This window comes from Sinocyclocheilus grahami, unplaced genomic scaffold (assembly GCF_001515645.1).
Source record: "Sinocyclocheilus grahami isolate Dianchi unplaced genomic scaffold, SAMN03320097.WGS_v1.1 scaffold323.1, whole genome shotgun sequence".
NCBI lineage: Eukaryota > Metazoa > Chordata > Actinopteri > Cypriniformes > Cyprinidae > Sinocyclocheilus > Sinocyclocheilus grahami.
In genome coordinates this window covers 153,839-172,508 of record NW_015505502.1, presented here as the reverse complement: position 1 = coordinate 172,508, position 18,670 = coordinate 153,839, and the positions used below count along the sequence as shown (strand labels likewise).

Below are 18,670 nucleotides of genomic sequence, written 5' to 3'. Positions count from 1 at the left end.
GTTTACATTTAGTCCACAAGAAAAAAATAGCTGAAATTATTAAAATAACCCCGTTCAAAAGTTTGGGAACCCTTGGTTCTTAATACGGTGTGTGGTTACCTGGATGATCCATGACTGTTTTTTTGTTTTGTGATGGTTGTTCATGAGTTCCCTTGTTTGTTCTGAACAGTTAAACTGAGCACTGTTCTTCAGAAAAATTCTCCAGGTCCTGCAGATTCTTCAGTTTTCCAGCATCTTTTGCATATTTGAACCCTTTCCAGCAGTGACTGTATGATTTTGAGATCCATCTTCAGAATCAGAATCAGAATCAGAATGAGCTTTATTGCCAGGTATGTTTACACATACGAGGAATTTGTTTTCGTGACAGAAGCTTCCACAGTGTAACAGAATGACAGTGACAGAACAAAAAACACAGATAATAAAAATAAAAAGTAAATAAGGAATAAAAATATATAAATTGACAATTGTGTGTGCAGGTATATTACAATAGACAGTTTTTGTATGTACAGGTACTGTATATTATGTGCAAATTTGAGGTGTAGGCTGAGTATGAGTGTTAGATAAATAACACGTTGAGGACAGTTGAGGGACTCAAACGCAACCATTAAAAAAAGGTTCAAACATTCATTGATGCTCCAGAAGGAAACACGATGCATTAAGAGCCTAAATTTGAAGATCAAGGTAAATTGTACTTCATTTGTCTTCCGGGAAACATGCAAGTATCTTCTGTTGCTTCCGAAGGGCAGTACTAAATGGAAAAAAAAAAATATTTCAACAAAATAAGAAAAATTTGGACGACATCATCCTGTTGGCTCTTAATGCATCGTGTTTCCTTCTGGAGCATCAGTAAATGTTTTAACCTTTTTTAGTAATTGTGTCTGAGTCCCTCAATTGTCCTCAGTGTGAAAAGATGGATCTCAAAATCATAGTCACAGCTGGAAAGGGTTCAAATATGCAAAAGATGCCGGAAAACTGAAGAATCTGCAGGACCTGGAGGATTTTTTCTGAAGAACAGTGCTCAGTTTAACTGTTCCGAACAAACAAGAGACTCATGAACAACCATCACAAAACAAAAAAACAGTGGTGAATCATCCAGGTAACCACACACAGTATTAAGAACCAAGGGTTCCCAAACTTTTGAATGGGGTTATTTTAAAGGGGTCATATGATGTTGCTAAAAAGAACATTATTTTGTGTATTTGGTGTAATGAAATGTGTTTTTGCGGTTTAAGGTTAAAAAAAAACTCAATTTTCCACATACTGTACATTATTGTTTCTCCTCTATGCCCCACCTTTCTGAAACGCGTTGATTTTTACAAAGCTCATTGGTCTGAAAAGTGAGGTGTGCTGTGATTGGCCAGCTATCCAGTGCGTTGTGATTGGCTGAATGCCTCAATCGTGTGACGGAAATGTTACGAGCGACGAGACAAAAACATTAAAACCCATTATAAACTAGGCATATGCATCCACTGGGGACATAATTACGGATTATAATGACTTATACGGTCTTTTTACGCATTGCTGTGCATCGTGCCGCGTAAACATAAAACCATGTCTGCATTTGTGATCTGAGAAATGACAAACAACAAGCCCCACTCTACACTGCTCAAAACTCGCGTTTGAATCATCAGTGGCAAATTCTTTAAATCTAAAAAGTCAGAACAGCCGGCATTGTAGTCTACTCTACCAGGATCAGGAAACAGTCCTTCATAAAATGTGCTGCACACATCTGAATATTTGGGTTGAACTGTTCTGTAACTCTAGTCGTGTCCTCTTTTGGAAGGCCAAACAAAGTAGTTTCGCTTTCACAACGAAACACAGCATCTCTCACACACAGTGGGCTAGAGTGAACGGCGGAGGCCTAGAGTGAACGGAGGCCGGCGGCTGGAGTGAGGAACGGCCGGCGGACTGAGTGAGCGGAGGCCGGTGGGCTTGCGGCAACCACATGTGACGACCCCGGGCTGGACTCCGCTTCGTCCATGGTGAAAGCCGATCCACAGCGCGAAGTTGATGTATTTCCTCAGCGACCAGCACGGATCAGCTCTAGGCATGACGAAGCGGATATCGTCCTCTTTTGGAAGATCAAACAAAGTAGTTTCGCTTTCACAACGAAACAGCGTCTCCATGGCATGGCGGCAACAATACTACAGTGAGAATAAAAGTTACGCCGCCTTTCTTTACGTGAACATTTGGGCGGCGTTATGCAAATCTTCCCACATTGTGACGTAGACATGTGGGGGCGTGTTAGAACGAGGCGTTTTAGGTAGGCGTGGTTGACTCTTAACTTTTTATAAAGAATATCTCTTTGGATTTTAGACTTTTTAGTCTTTGCAACTTTACAGATCTTCTTTATGCACCAAGAGCTTGTAAAACTTCACAGAATAAGGAAAAATTTAAATCGCATCATATGACCCCTTTAATAATTTCAGCTATTCTTTTTCTTGTAGACCAAATGTAAACATCTTTTATGTAAAATATCTTACTCAGGACAGTACTAAATAAAAAAAATAACATGCATTTTGTATGATCTCTCTTATTTTGTTAAAATTATTCACATTTTCACAGATTCTGCAAGGGGTTCCCAAACTTTTGCATGGCACTGTAGCGGAGTGTGTAAGTTTGCACCCCCACCCTGCAAGATGTTTATAATTTAAAAAGAATTAATCATTTATCATAAAAAAAAGCATAATAAATTAGTAGTGATGTTTAAAATAACTCTATTCACCCAAATTCAAAGTTCAAAAGTTAGCACCCTCTTGGTTCTTACTATCGTTTGTGATAGTTGTGCATGAAGGCCTGTTCACTCTAAGACAAATGTTATATGCGTGAACATTTTCATTTGAATGACCGGCTGTTAATATCTCTGTTCAGAGATCACTTTCATGATGTCCACAGAGACATTGACAGCCAGTCAAAATCCGCCTGACAGTAAAGAGCTTGAGCATTTAAAGCAGCAGAAATAATTGCAGCATGCATTTATAATAAAAAGAATGTTGTCGTCCATTGGTATTGACCTTAATATAGTTATCATTCTTGGTGTAAACTGGCCTAAACTCTTATATTTGGTGGTGTTTGATAGACACCATAGCAAATCCAAAAGGCTGTTTGATCACATCTAAATACCCTTTGACTTCCTTTTCCGTGACAAGCAATTTATATGTGGCTATATTTTTCTCGCTGGGGACAGTTGAGACACAACTGTTACAAAAGGTACAAACATTCATTGATGCTCAATAAGGCAGTTCATTATATATTAAGGGATAGATACATAGGGGTGTAAACTTTACACGTATGTAATATGCTATTCTGTACACATCCCACTTTATTTTATTTATTTATTTATTTTTTTGCATCAGGAAGCTATTCTAACAAGCTACACTGACACCCACACACACATCTAGCTTAGTATATCCAACTGCTAGGCACTGATCCTGCCATGTGTGTTCACATCAGGACAGACTCTGATGGATAAGGTCATAAGACACAAGACACAACAAAGCTCTTTCTCTCTCACTTTGCCTGAGATGCTTCTCCACAGTAGCCCAGATTATACACTGTCCATACAGCAGATACAAACCCAAAGCACATACATACATGCTTGTATTGTATGTTGTTCACCAATTGTTTGGAGACAACGACAAAGCCTCCAACTGAAAATACTGTCATGATGCCCACAGAGGCAGAGAGAGTTTGTTTTTAATGGTCCTGTCATTAATAATTGATGCAGTGTGCCGGAGCTCCTAAGGACTTTAATGGATTTACCTGCAAGAGATTGTGATGCCTCGCACAAGTGCATCAACCTGGAGAAAAACAACTTCCAGTGTCATCAAACAGTAGGTCCTGCTGAATACCACTTGGAGTCCCGTCCTGCAGAAAATTGTTTCATCATGCATATCGGCTAAAATGTAATCATATTTACATATGTAAACATGTTTTTCATCAATCTAATTTGTTCTCGCGTGTCTAGCAAACATGGTTGCATTTCCATGTTTACGGTATTTGATGAGCTTTATGTTTGCTGATTAATGTTTATATATAAATGAAAGCCTAAATTAAATCCGTTTATCATGTAAAATGACTGTGCCTCTTCAAAAGACTTGTTCATCTTATTTGGATTACTTGTATAAAAAACTACAAAAAGACACTGTATATGAAAGTTTGGGTTGCGTGGACTTTTAATGAATATAGTATGATGCTAGCAACCCCAAAGTCATAGGTTCGATTCCCAAGGAATACAACTAAAAAAAGTATATCTTGAAAGCAGTGTAAATTGCTTTGGATAAAAGTGTCTGCTAAGTGCATGAATGTAAATGAATGGACAAAAATGATCACAGAATGTTAAAAAAAACGTTTTGACAAATGAGAGAGAGTGTACCACTTAAAATTCTATTATCATTTACTCAACCTTATGTCTGTAACGGGGCTGACGAGATGAGAGGCGTGCGGATCCATGTGCAAGCTTTATTTCACAAGAGAAGTGGTCAAACACTGGCAGAGTCGATCGATGGCAAACAGGTATATGGCGGGCAAAACACAAGAATAGTCCTAGGGCTAGCGTAGGTCACTGATCGGCAGACAGAATCACAGGGGCGAGACGAGGGAAAAATCCAGGAAAACAGGCAAAGATCAAAAACCGAGAGAAAAGGCAAGAGGGAAGGCAAGAGGCAAGGCAGGGCAGGGACTCGGAACGGGGTACAGGCTAAATAATACTCAGCGGAGAATGGTTGTTTGAGTGGGTGTTATATAGTGAGTGAGTGATATGAAACAGCTGTGTGCAATCAGTGCAATGAATGATGGGATATGTAGTCCGGGGTGCTATGCAACCGTTTGTGTTGTGCGAGAGTCAATGTAATGTAAACGGTGACCTCTGGTGGAGAATGAAGGAAGTCCATGGACAGGATTCGTGACAATGTCATTCCAAAACTGTATTCATTTGTATTTTTTATTTTTTTAATTAAATTAATACAAAACTGTATTTTGGACCCCATTTACTTTAGTTGTCCGTTTCATTGTCCAAATAAATAAATACAAATTGTTGAAACATTTTCAAATTGTAATCTGTTTTGTTCCACACATTTTATGATACTTTAAATGATGTGGCTTATTGAGGAAAGGTGTGCTTTTATTTTTTAAATGATCAGAAATACTATATATGAGTTTTGGTGGACTAAACGGTATAATGGCTGAAAAATTGTATTTAGGCTTGCCCTGAAGGAGAGGGGGACCTGAGCCATGTCTAGGAAAGAGAACAGACCCTTTGATTTGGGACCACCTTGATGGCTTCAAATCCATCCAGAATACCCTAGCAACTGCTTAGCAATACCTGGCAACTATCACAGGCAGTGTGGTCACAGGCCACTTTCTTTTAGCAAAAATGTTTCGGGTTTAAACTTTTTTTTTTTTTTCCTTCATCTGCCCCAGTAAAATGAACCTAATCAGTAGTGCCAAGCAGTTCGGTTCTTATGTGTGGCTTCTTTGAGACTAGTGTTTGTATGTGTATTTTGTTTCCGAGTGTGTGGTAGTCTGTGGATGACACTCCGTATGTCTGTTTGTGCTCTGTGGCCTCTCTCAGGAGATGACCTTGAGGCTGTCCTCTCCTCCTCCTAATGTGTTATGGGAGGGGCGAGCTGTGGGAAGGGAAATGTGATCGAGGCACCAACAACTCTCTTCCGCTTGATGGATAAATCCTGTTGGGATTCTTCGTTTTTCTCAACCCTTCAGATAACAGCCATGGAAATGATGCTGGTGGTTGTGATGATAAAATATTACGCCACAATTGCTGTCATTTATAACCGATCGCTTCTTAACGAGAATAGCTATTAGTGCCATGAGTGTTTTAATGAGCTCTTCAGATTGAAAAATGAGTTGGCAGGAGAAGATTTTTAAGCAGTTTTTGATGCTTTTACACAGCAGATGCTTTCGTTAGCAGTATTTGCTCTAAAGAACAGTAATATGGGCAGAACAGTCTGTTTTACATTTAAAGGGGGGGTCCCGGGCCATATCTAGGGCCTGGAATATGGAGACTTGGGGGTGGCAAGTCCCCACCTGAAAGTGTCAAAAAACCTCATTAGCTTTAATGGGTAAGGTGACTATAGATTATGCCATGATGTTGATTTATATTGTGAGCTTCATTAGTGTGGTCCTGACATTATTTGACCTACAGGGCTGCCTAGGTCACAAACAGGGCTGCCGTGACAGAATGTACTGACGTGTGGCCTACCCTGCCATGTGTTTGTAGGGGTTTTGATGTTTAGTGAGATTGCACTAACAGAAGGCCTTGGAGGCGTATAAACCAGATTTAAAGGAATGTTCTGGGTTTCATATGAAGTTAAGCTCTATCAACAGCATTTGTGGCATAATATCAGTCATCACAGAAAAGGATTTTTCTCATCACTACACTTTGTCAAATACATAAAAATCACAGTTACAGTGAGGCATTTACAATTTAAGTACACAGACTGTGTGTTATAGTGCAAATGACCCTAACAAGCCCATGTACCATACAAACACATTTTATTTTAACTTTGAAATATGAACAAAAGAAAAGCATAAAAGCAATTTCACATCAAATGGGGGTTTTATAGGGGAAGTAAGCCTGTATACGATTTATTTGTTTTTGTTTACAGTATTTATTAGTTTAACTTGAAATAAAAGCACAGGGTTTTTCATTTATTTTTGCTTTATTTATTTGTTTGTGAGCCCAGTACCATATAAACTCTTTAATTTAATTTATTAAAACTGTTAACTTTAAATTATAAACAAAAGCACAAGATAAATTTATTTCACAGCAATTTTTATAGGGAAAGTAACCCCAATAAGTTTAGTTTTTTGTTTTTAAATATATAAAAAAAAGAAATGCATTTTCTTTTTCACAGCACGTTTATTACAGTTTTTTTGTTTTATTTAGAGTCTTTCAGATTTCTTGTTCTTGAGTGATTTGTGATCATGTGTAGCTGCTGTCTGACAGTCATAGAAGTTGCATCAAAAACTTTGCTGTTTGAAGAACACTACACACATGGTATTTGTCTAGAATCTGGTATTGAAATGGGCTGCAGAAATTCACATTACTCTAACCTAGTTCAACCCACCCAGAGCCAAGGATGCCAGGTGTAGAGAGTGAAACATCCCACTAGCACAGCTCCATACTGGATGCACCTCTGAATAGCCTCTCTGAGGCTACTGTATGCTGAAATTTTCTTTCCTATAACTAAATTGAGTGTCAGCGTGTGAAATAAAAATTGCCGTCCCATGCACTGGTGACCATGTGTACTACATATACAATGTATTTTTCCTGCTTTATGATGAAGTCGCTTGTCTCTAGGGCATGATTTATATTCTGTTGCCCACAAATTCCAATCGTTCCTTGGAATCTCATGTGGATCTGGTTTTATGGAGTGTACCATCTTTTTTATCTGGATCATTTTCATGGAAAGTGACAACTTGCGCCAAAGTGACTTTTTATTTCTCATTTTCAATGCAGCCATCCACGAGTTCCCTAAGGATATATTCACCAACAGTCATCGTGCGCAAGGAGCTGTACTGCTGCACATATTTGGGGTAGGTGAACTTTGTGTGCGCACGTCAATCAACATCTAGCCTTGCTCACCAGTTGACCTTGTCATCCAGGATAAATGGTGCTTGTCTGAGAATTTTATGACAATTATAAATAGTTTGTAAGCTCTCGTCATCATTTATGAGTTCGCCATTAGGTTCACAGTGCTGAAACCACCCTGTCAACAACTGCTTATAGAACAGTAGACCATTTAGACATGCAACTTAACATATTTCTGCACATCAAGCCCATTATGGTGCATTTCATTCTTGTTTTTCTTCCTGTTTCAGGCTCTATATATGTTTCTGGCCCTTGCTATTGTCTGTGATGACTACTTTGTGACCACACTAGAGACGATCTGTGAGGTGAGAATAAATGTACAGTGGCAACAATTAACTTCTAGTTCCAGAATCACTTTAATCTCTCCTTCTAAACCCAGAGTTTCCAACACCTTCCTGTTATGCTGGATACTAGATCTTGTAATACTAATATGCAACACTATTAAGGTATAGGTAAGGGTGGTTTATTTAAGTTATTTATTTATTTATTTTAGCTTTATATTTTTTAAAAAGGCAGTGCTTTAAAGGGGATTAAATTAGAGATGCAATTTCTCAGAGAAGGTTTTAGCATGCTAACAGCATGCTGTGCTTTAGCCATCAAAGCATTGTCTTTGTAACAAATTCACCATCTTTTACAATACATTTCAAGACAAATTACTGTCCGACTTCAAATCGCCTGCTGCGAGAAGTGTTCTTATTATGCATAATCCTTTAAAACCCATCACTAAAGGTTATAGTTATTCAGCTGATGTACCTTTTTTGAATATTTGTCAGTTACTCCACATTTAGTGTCAAATTAAAAAAATGTGCCTTTTCGGTGTCTGGGCAACATGACTCTTAAACCAGCCTAATTATACAGCATTCCTGAATAGTTCGCTCAAAATGTATACTCATTGTCAGTTGTAATTTATTTACTTCATATAGTTTGAAACCTGCTTTATTTTTGTTGTGTAGCAAAAAAGGGATTTTGAAGAATTTTTATGCAGATGTTTTAAATGTAACGACAGTGACTGTTACTGTTTTGACTCCTTTTAAGGACCAAAAAACTAAACTATCATTCAAATGTTTGGAGTCAGTAATTTTTTTTTGTTTACTATTTAATGAATTTCTTTTAACAAGAATGCATTACATTAATAAAAAATGATAGTAAAGACTGACGTTACAAAAAAATTTACACAAAAAATGTTTTCAACTGATAATAATAATTTTATTTGAGCAGCAAATAAATGAAAAAATATTTGAGTAGCAAATAAAAAAAAATATTTGAGCAGCAAATAAAAAAATGTTTGAGCAGCAAAAATAAAAATTTTACTGGAGCAGCAAATTAGCATATAGAATTATTTCTGAAGGATCATGTGACACTGAAGGCTTGAGTGTTGATACTAAAAAATTCAACTTTGCTATCACGGCAATAAATTACGATTGAAAAATATTAAAAAATAAAACCATTATCTTCATGCTGCTATTTTCCAGTTCATAGTGTAAAAAAGTAATGACGAAAATCATTGTGAACTGTTCCTTTAAGAGCTGCTAGTCATTCATATAATCCACTTACAGTTTTGCACATCTCCGGGATCTATTTAGATCTTTTAATTATTGCCTCTGCACATCCTGTGTGTGATTCTGTATGCTCATCCCATCCATCAGAAACTGCACATGAGTGAAGATGTAGCAGGAGCGACCTTCATGGCAGCTGGAAGCTCCGCCCCCGAGCTGTTTGCCTCTATAATTGGTAAGCCACACATACAGGTGCTTGCATTAGTCATGTGTTAACAGATGCTGTGGATCAGAACCCTCTTGCTTGTTTTGCAGGTGTGTTCATAACACATGGAGACGTGGGGGTGGGCACCATAGTAGGCTCAGCCGTGTTCAACATCCTGTGCATCATTGGTGTGTGTGGGATATTTGCGGGGCAGGTGAGAAACTCTCTATGCTCTACATTACAGCTTGCCTCCTTTGAAGCTGCCTGCCACTCTTGACCTTTTCATGTTTTCATCTGGGCATTGCAATGTGGAAATTACTCTTCAGGCTTGCTTTTTACCCTTTTACTCTCATTTCAAACAATGGTTTATTTTTTAAACATTCCATTTCAAATCCAATGTTAAAGTTCTACCACTTTAAATACAAGATCTACAGGCAAATACTTAGGTTACTGTAATGAGGTTCAAGAATGACCTTTTTAAAAGCACATTGCTGTGATATTTTTGTCTTTTGTAGCTTATGGCATAACTTGAGGGTACAGTAGACATGATACATATAACAAAGAAAAAAATAGTTGCTTTTGTTGACTTCTGTTTACAAAGCTCTTCTGTTTTCTCACTAGGTTGTTTTTCTCACCAAGTTTTCCGTGTTCAGAGACTCAATCTACTACATTTTATCTGTGGTTGCCCTTATTGCAGTAAGTGCCGTTAATCTAATGAGCTCGGGTAATAATTGGCAAAATAGAGAAAGTTCTGAAAGTAAAAATCCCATTAACTTTCTCTACAAAGGAACTGATAATTAGCAATAACATAAAAACAAACCTATCAAGACAGATGTACCATGAGCTTTGAGGATGTTAAACAATGGTTTAGAAGCTTTTATGAAGAAAAGTCAGTAATGCTTGAAGTTGCTGCCATTATGAAGTAGAGTATTTCTAAATGGGCCTGTAACCACCAAGAACTCTCCAGCAACTAAGTCAAAAGATCCCACTTAAGTATTGTGCAATAAGCTTCAAATATGGAATCTTTTTTTAATCGATTACTGTATTGCTTTATTTTGTATTGTAGTTTCAGATTTGCAGTGCTCGTATAATAGACTTAAGTACACAGATATAAATACAAATACTTGTATCTTCGTCTCTCTCTCTTTTAAAAACAACAGCAACAACAAAAGCTAAATCAAAGTTTGTTCATGTTGGGCCTTGTTGGTTTGGTTCAAGTCTTTATTAAACACCTTTTTTAATATCGGTGAAGGAAATGCATGAAAAAGTACAGGGTTGTCACTGATAAGCTCTATACACATAGCATGTAGTAAAGACATGCACTGAAAATCTGCTGGCACTCAATGGATATTTACACAGACTCTGAACTTTTTTTTCCAGTTTATTTATGATGAAAAGATTTTGTGGTAAGTGAACTTCTGTCTGAGTATACTTTGTTCTGATTGGTTGAAGGCAGACACCTGATTGTCTTCCTCCTCCTCTGTCTCTGCAGGTGGGAGAGTCTGATACTGATTGTCATGTATGTTGGCTACATTATCATCATGAAGTGAGTCCCCATTCATTTTGCATACTCATTTATTTAAACATCTGATTCTTTAAAATGAAACCATTCAGGCTAAGTATTTTGAAATAATATTTTTTGCATTAATATTTACGTTTTTTTGTGTTAGCAAAATGCTTATTGGTGTGGTATTGAAATTGGAATTCAATATAAATGTTTTGCTGGTTTCACTATAGTATAATAACTACTGAAATTTTGTTAAAATGTCAACATAGAACCAAATGTTACTTCAATGAGCTGAATTAAGGTGTGGTTACAGTTACCGCTGTTCAGCAAATTTTCATGACAAAATCCAGTCATTTCAATAGGATTTCACACGACTGGGAACTTTGTGTGGTGAGCAAACGATTTCCTCACACAGATTTTGTTCAAGTTGGTCATTTGTCATGTCGACCAACTTATATCACTATACAATTGACAGTAGACAATTGACCTTGAGAAAAATTTCACAATTTTGTGTTTAGTTTGTTTAAATCATTTTTTTTATTTTTTAGGTTTAACACTAGCATCCAGAACTACTTTTCGGGGAAGGAAGACAAGGGAGTCGCCAATGGTAATACGGTCATGTGCGAGATGGAGCATGGTAATGAATATGATTCGTTATGGGATGATCCATCATGGCCATTACTCAGACCAGGTATGGGTAACTAGACAGGCTTCCTCATGGGCTAGCGACTAACCCTCTGCTGCTTGCAACAAAGTCCGATTTTGTTCTCTAAATTAATTAAACTCTACTGTCTGTATTTCTGCTGTTTGTAAAGCCTACGCCAACAGCACTTACTGAAAGCGTAGCCATCTGACATCTCTTATGAGAGGCTGACACTTTGCTTCCTTGCTGAATAACTGCGGTGCGCTTTCTGTTTCAGAGCGTGGTGTCCTGTAGTGCAGCTCTAACTGTTGTGCTGCGTGGTGGTCTCTGTCACCCCCCCTGCTGAAGCCTGTCTGTTTAGCCTTACTAAATCTGCCCTGGCTCCTGTCTTATTCTGCAGTGCTCTCTCTGTGTGTGTGTGTGTGTGTGTGTGTGTTCATGTCTTACTCCCAGTACCAGTGATACATCCTTCCACTCATTTACAAAATGGTATCTGTAATTGTCTCTGAGTGATAAGGTTTACAGTTTTCCATGTATTAGCACTTGAGGCACAGAAATCACTTATTTTACCTACAAGTTGCATTTAACTGAGAATTTTCCTCTAATATCAGGAATGTCTTTGGTCAGTGTGTTTGTCTATATGTAGTTGATAGTGTATTGGCAGTAGAGCTCTTCCTGTGGTGTCCAGCAGTAATCTGCGGGATGGTTGAGGATTTGATTTCATGTCAGTTTTCTGTGTGTCGATGGTTTCTGACAGTATCCTGAGGCGCTCAGAGGTGAGCCTACAGTCTATCCCAGCAGGAATCAGTCTCTCACTGACAAACAGGACTTTAGATTGAAAATTGTGACACATCCTTTTTCTTTTGAGTGTGCGTGTTTACGATCCTGCTGGTTTCTGTGCGCAGTTGTGCGGATTTATTTATTTTTGGTCTCTTAGGGCAGGTATGACAGTTATGTGTGTGTGTGTTTTATGAACAAATACTGTACATGCTGTGTGTACTGAGCATGAGTACAATGTATAGGTGTACTTACAAACAATTTTTCCTCCGTGTCTGCAGTAAAGCCCAGTAAAGAGTACACTAGGGGCTCTGTTGTGATGGTGGACGAGATGATAAATTCAAGCCCTCCACATTATCGGTTCCCCGAGGCTGGCCTTAGGGTCATGATCACCAACCACTTTGGGCCCAAGACACGTCTGCGCATGGCAAGCCGACTTATCATCAATGAGGTAAGAAAATACACCAGCTGAGTAAACAGTAATAAATATATATTTTGGTCCATACAACAAAGTCAATTGAGTTTGGTGTTGTTTTGAACCCCGCTGAGTTCCATTCCCTTCACAACCTACACTATCTAGAGAACTGTTCACAATACATTCAATTCCTGATGGATAAAATTTGAATCCGCCAGGCTCCGGCCTAGTCCTTTTCATTCATCAAGTGATTCTGACTCAAACTAGCTCTTTTTCATCAACCAACTTCAGCAAGATCTTGGGGCCTTAAGATTGCATCAGGAATCTTTTTCAGACATACGCAAGTATCAAACTTAGTCGATTTAATTGATGCATTAAGTATCAGTTACACCTTTTTACAAGGTTTGTTTGAACTAAGAATCTGACGTTTTCCCTCAGGTTTTAGATCTGCTGAATATGCAAAATGGTTCCATAAATGTCATTCCTTATGTCTCTTTCTTTAGTGCTAAACTTTAACCCTTTCCTATACCAACTGTATGTGTGTGTGTGTGTATGTTTATGTTAGACCGGCTTAATGTGTTTGTGTAGTATGTTAGACTAGTTTAAGTTTTTATGTAGTTAATAAAACCTTACTTGTATCACACTTGATGTGTTCATTGTTTACTCATAACCGGAGTCAATAATCATGCAGATTTACGTTACAAACTTATAGAGTTGTACAGTAAGAAAGTTATTTCCTTTAACCAGGAAATTAACGTTCTTAGAATTGACAAGACGGTTGACCCTGAGTGGTCAGCTAAATATCTACAGTGGATCTAAAATATGAATAGTTAATTATAACTAGTTATGGTTAATTATTCATATTTCCCCATGAGCTGATTCGCTACACCATCTTACGTTTTGTTCCTTTTTGGAACATCATCTTTCACTTGGAAAATGTAAAAATACAAAAGTTAAATGGGTTGTGAACGCAAAATTTAACTGATTAGAGTTGTAGATGTACTCAGCTATTTTACAAGCTCTTCAAATGCGGCTCATCCATTCAGAATTCCACATCTGCACTATCCGGTTTATAATAGAGCATATTTAAAACTGGGAACCCAGAGACTGGATTATAAGCCAGAGTTCAGAAGAGTTTATGGACCAGTCTTTGTTGGCTAACTCGGCACTGTGGAGTTCTCACATCAGGTAGCCCAGTTCTAGGCGTGAGGCTGATTAAACTGTTTCTATAAATATCCACATGCTAGCGTTCAAAGAATTGTGTTAGAAATTCAAACCCCCTGCTACAAAGACTGCTGAGGAATTTGATGGAGACATGTCAGCTAGTTAAGAAAGAAAAGAGGTTGTCGAGTCTTGTCAGTATAACATTTTAAGGGATAATGTACTCAGAAATGGGTTTACTCACTTTCATGTTAATTCTAACACCTAAGCATCATACTACTGGAGACAAATTAAAATTAGCTTAATTGAAAAGCATGGGTTTGTGAGGAAATGGACAGTGAAGAGTGAATTATGAAGCAGTTTTTGCTCTGTGCCCCTTATACATGCAGCAGCAGCAGCTGGGGAAGACTGCCAATGGGGTGGATGCGGTGCTGGTGGCTGATAAGAAAGCTGACACCATGGAAAATGGCAATGTAGTGGAGGACAAACTCACTGAGGAGCCGGAGAGTGAGATGTCATCTCCCTTCATCTTGCCTGGTGAGGAGGTTTCACTTTCTCACACATTAACACTTTGGCTCTTCAACCTCTGTTGTGACATCGGTGGCATCTGAAATCATAGTATACTGTACCTATTCACATAGTTCTTATGCTGTGTCTTAACCAGCAAGGTCCCTGGAAGTGTCAGGGTATTTTAAAATTTGGATTTCTAGATCTGGAAAAGTCATGGAAGTTAGATATTTTTAAAAAGAAAATGAACTTCCACGTTAATCTGTTTTTGTCTTCAGTTATGCGTGTATTAATTTCTGCCAACAGTGAAATCGCATTCACAGAATAATTTTTTTTTATGTGTGTAAATGTATTTGGTTCTGTAAGAACACAGTGAGTGTGAGCGCAATGCATTTTTCAGTCAGAGTAAACTATTGTGTGTAGGGATGTTCATTTTAACCGGTTAACCGACTGTAAGAATTTTGACCGATTAATACAATGTTAAACGGTTTAAAAAGTAATTATTTATTTTTTCAGTAATCAAAATATTTAAAAAGGTTTGCTGCATGGCTAAAATACGCTACGCGTATAAAAAATTTGTTTTTTAGGGGGGAAAAACATAAGTCGGGTATAAGTCGCATTTTATTATTTCATTCAGAAATAGGCCTAGGCCTAAAGGCTGATTTATACTTCTGCGTCGGACCTACGCCGTAGCCTTTACGCCGTAGGCTATGCGTCAGTTTTCATTTATACTTCTGCGTCGTTGTTCGCGTCAACGTGCAGTACACATGCAAACCACTAGTCTGTAGTGTCCACGGGCATGTTGCTGATGTATCCCGCAGTACCACGGCAAAAGCCGAAGAAGAAGCATTATAGCCGTGACAGCGGCAAATAAATATCAAATCATTATTTAAAACTACAAAAAGGAGACAGCAACGGAACAGGAGATGATGGTATTCTTTCAATCTGCACAAGGACTTGTACCACGGCAGATCAATATTTTGTTGCGGACAGCTATTGATGTATAATGCTACGTAGTATAATAAATGATAAGACAATTGTTCTTTGGTTTGTTTTATTTTATATAAGAAGGTGTAACATTAAAATATATTAAAGTGCACATAAACACACACAAAACTCAAGTACATATGGAGGGAGGGGTTCTTGCAGACCAATCACAGCGCTTGCGGTCTGCGTAGAATTGACGCGCTGTTAGATTTTTGGAGAGGTGCACGTCAGGCTATGGCGTATGGGTGTGCGTCTATGCGTAAGCTACGGCGTAGGTCCGACGCAGAAGTATAAATCAGCCTTGATGCAAAATGTTTACAAATATTATAATAAACACTGTAAACATAGCTAGACTATTTTAGTTCCCCTCACTCCACAACAAATCCTTTCAATTAACAGTATTTAGAAAAGAACAAGAATTTAAAATATAAGAAGCTATAGCAATATAAACGACAAGCCAAAACATATTCATTTAGGCTAAAACGAAACTGAAACCAACGTTGGGTCTCTCATTCCACACAAAATCAAATATTTTTGTATTCGCGATGTATTTTAATGCCAAAATATGATTTATTATGTAGCCCATACTTCACTCGCGTTCCAATATCCACGTTAAACAAAATGTTTTGCATAACATCATGGCGGTACTGTGATAACACTTAATGGCACAGATTTTACTACATAGTTTTTTTTCCATATGTTTGACTGACTGTATTTTATTATGATAACGAACGGGCTGCATTGTCAAGGTAGCAATGCTTAACTGTGTGCGCGCATGCGGCACCTGCGCAATTACTTGAATTTTTCCTTCTAACAGTGGAAGAAACTACTCCTTTTAGTCATAAAGATAATCGGAATTGTAAAAGGTTTGCCTTTATTTGTGTACATTCACAATAAAAACAAATCTTTGTGCTTTTGTAAAATAAGCCTAAAGAAAAATAGGATCCCGCTTTCTGCCGTCTGTTTCCGTTCGCGCAGCACAAAAATGAACCGAAACTCTGCATACTAGGCTACTTGTTGCACAGGTGCGCTGCAGGTTTCGTGATGTGATATGATGACCATGTGAATCCTCACGTTCTGTTGTTTGCTGCTTTTTGCGCATGTAGAATTAATTCCCGGGAAACAAATGTTAGTATTTTTAACGGGTCCCAGACACTTATCCATTCTAATTTAATCCAATTCTAATTTTAAATAATCTTGTCGGTTAACTGTTAACAATCGGTTAATGAGCGTCGGTTGTCGGTTAGGAAAAATAACCGAAATGAACATCCCTAATTGTGAGAAAATCACATGATAAAGGATCTGTAACTCTTTTTATTATTCACTACCTGTGTTTAGAGTGCCTTATTATGCATTGCATGGGCATTTCTCATGTGTTTTCATGAGTTATGCGCTGTACTGCCCACCCAGTAAACTTTTAAGTCACCATAAATACAAGGATTGGATGGGAAAATGAATGCTGTTAAGAGAAGCTTTTTTTGGTGGAGGCTTAATTGGTGACCTATTGTACCATGTGACTGTAGGGGGTGCTATGGATAAAGTGAAGTTTTTCATTTCCTGGCCCATTTTGGTGTTGCTGTACTTTACCATTCCCAACTGTGCAAAGCCACGGTGGGAGCGCTGCTTCATGCTGTCCTTCTTCCTCTCTACGCTGTGGATAGCCATCTTCTCCTACATCATGGTGTGGATGGTGAGTTTCAGTTTCTATGTGTATATAAGCATTTTTATGTATTTTTTCCTGCATTATTCAATTTAAATTTAATCATTATTAATGAATTGTGTTCAGGGTTTCTGTGGGTCTTAAAAAAGTCTTAAATTTAGTTGTATCAAATTTAAGGTCTTAAAAAGTCTTAAATTGTACAATAAAGTCTTAGTTATGATTTCAAGAGGTCTTAAATTTGGGGATGGAAAGACCAGAATTGCTAGATGGCTGAATGTGACGATTAAACTTAAAAAGGCTATGATTTCATGAAATAAACATGAGCACTGCACGTTCAAATCCGGTGCTGCGCTGCTGTTCTGCCCTTACCGGGGAAACTGTTATATTTCTACCAAACGCTCCACCTGCTGTCAGAGAATGAATGAGCATTTTCAATAAAACTGTTGTTTTGTTCAGAGTTCAGACCAATGCAAAAATCGACCCATGTTTTTACCCTGCAAACACAGAGCTTTAAATGTGAACTGGTGGATCGATAAGAAGACAAGGCATTGTATTAAACAGTATAGGGGTGTGCGATATGTATGGTCTGCGATAATATCGTAATTGTTGTTTTAACGATGTGCGATTTGATATTATCGAGTATATCGCGAAAAGCAAACAAAACACCTACAGGGTGCGCACATACATTAGATCAGGGTTCCTCAAATCTTGCCCTGGAGGGCCAATACGCTGCAGAGTTTAGCTCCAACCCTGATCAAACATACCTACCTGTGATTTTCTAATGATCCTGTAGATATTGATTAGCATGCTCAGGTGTATTTGATTAGGGTTAGAGCTAAACTCTGCAGGAAAGTGGATCTTGTGGGTAGTGGTCGACCGATATATCGCCAAGGCCGATATTTGGCATTTTTCAAATATCGGCATCGGCCGATAAGTTTTTCTGTTTGGCCGATGTGTTCGACTTTTATTTTGACGGTGCTGAGATTGCAGCGCCTGAACACACAGTGCTCACATTCTCCCTCTTGTTCGCTGTCGTCGTTCAGTTCTATCTAATAATCAGATATGTATAAATGTAATTAAAATGTATAAAAAAAAGTATTATAAGGATTGCTTTAATATTATTAGTAATAGAAAGGCAAACATTATAATACTTTCTCGTTTGCCATCAGCATTCAGCAAATACGCATTAATATAATTAAAAAAAATCTTTGAATGACTAATGAACATTTAATTTCACAAACCTTGCAGACTTAAGCCTGGCTCACACTACAGGATTTTTAGCCCGATTTAGCCCCGATTTTCCCCTCTTAGAATTATCACATAATTCAAGATATGGGGCAGAAAATGTATATCTTTATATAATTTCATATAGTTAATATCACACGAAGAGTGCGGGGTTTTTTTCCTCCAAAAATCAGCATTATTATAAATGTGATATTGATTTTATACAACAGTTCAATAAACAGGAAGTTAATATTTAGAAACTTACGTTTTAGACACCATGTTTCCTGTTTTTGCTCTTTCTCCAACAAAAATCATTCCAAACACAGCCACAGCACTGTTTTGCATCTCTGAGCAACACAACAGTGTTTCGTTCCTGAATGAATCACCCGTTTAAATGATTCGGTTCAGTCACAATGACTCACTTAACAGTGACTTGCTGCCACCTACTGGCAGTTTTAATTTCACATTTAAGGTAC

At 37.8% G+C, this 18,670-nt stretch overlaps 1 protein-coding gene across 3 annotated transcripts in view; it reads left to right on the top strand.

Annotated features, from left to right (window-relative positions):
• Positions 1-18,670, top strand: part of slc24a4a (solute carrier family 24 member 4a) — a 50,169-nt gene that overhangs the window by 19,916 nt on the left and 11,583 nt on the right. Inside the window, exons 3-13 of one of the 3 annotated variants that reach the window (XM_016294724.1) lie at positions 7,481-7,557; positions 7,843-7,917; positions 9,259-9,343; positions 9,424-9,527; positions 9,935-10,009; positions 10,694-10,719; positions 10,806-10,859; positions 11,369-11,511; positions 12,522-12,691; positions 14,206-14,353; positions 16,834-17,000. In XM_016294724.1, the coding sequence (XP_016150210.1) occupies positions 7,481-7,557; positions 7,843-7,917; positions 9,259-9,343; positions 9,424-9,527; positions 9,935-10,009; positions 10,694-10,719; positions 10,806-10,859; positions 11,369-11,511; positions 12,522-12,691; positions 14,206-14,353; positions 16,834-17,000 (1,124 nt within the window). The remainder of the gene's footprint in view (positions 1-7,480; positions 7,558-7,842; positions 7,918-9,258; positions 9,344-9,423; positions 9,528-9,934; positions 10,010-10,693; positions 10,720-10,805; positions 10,860-11,368; positions 11,512-12,521; positions 12,692-14,205; positions 14,354-16,833; positions 17,001-18,670) is intronic. The other 2 variants (XM_016294726.1, XM_016294725.1) reach the window with 2 other exon arrangements.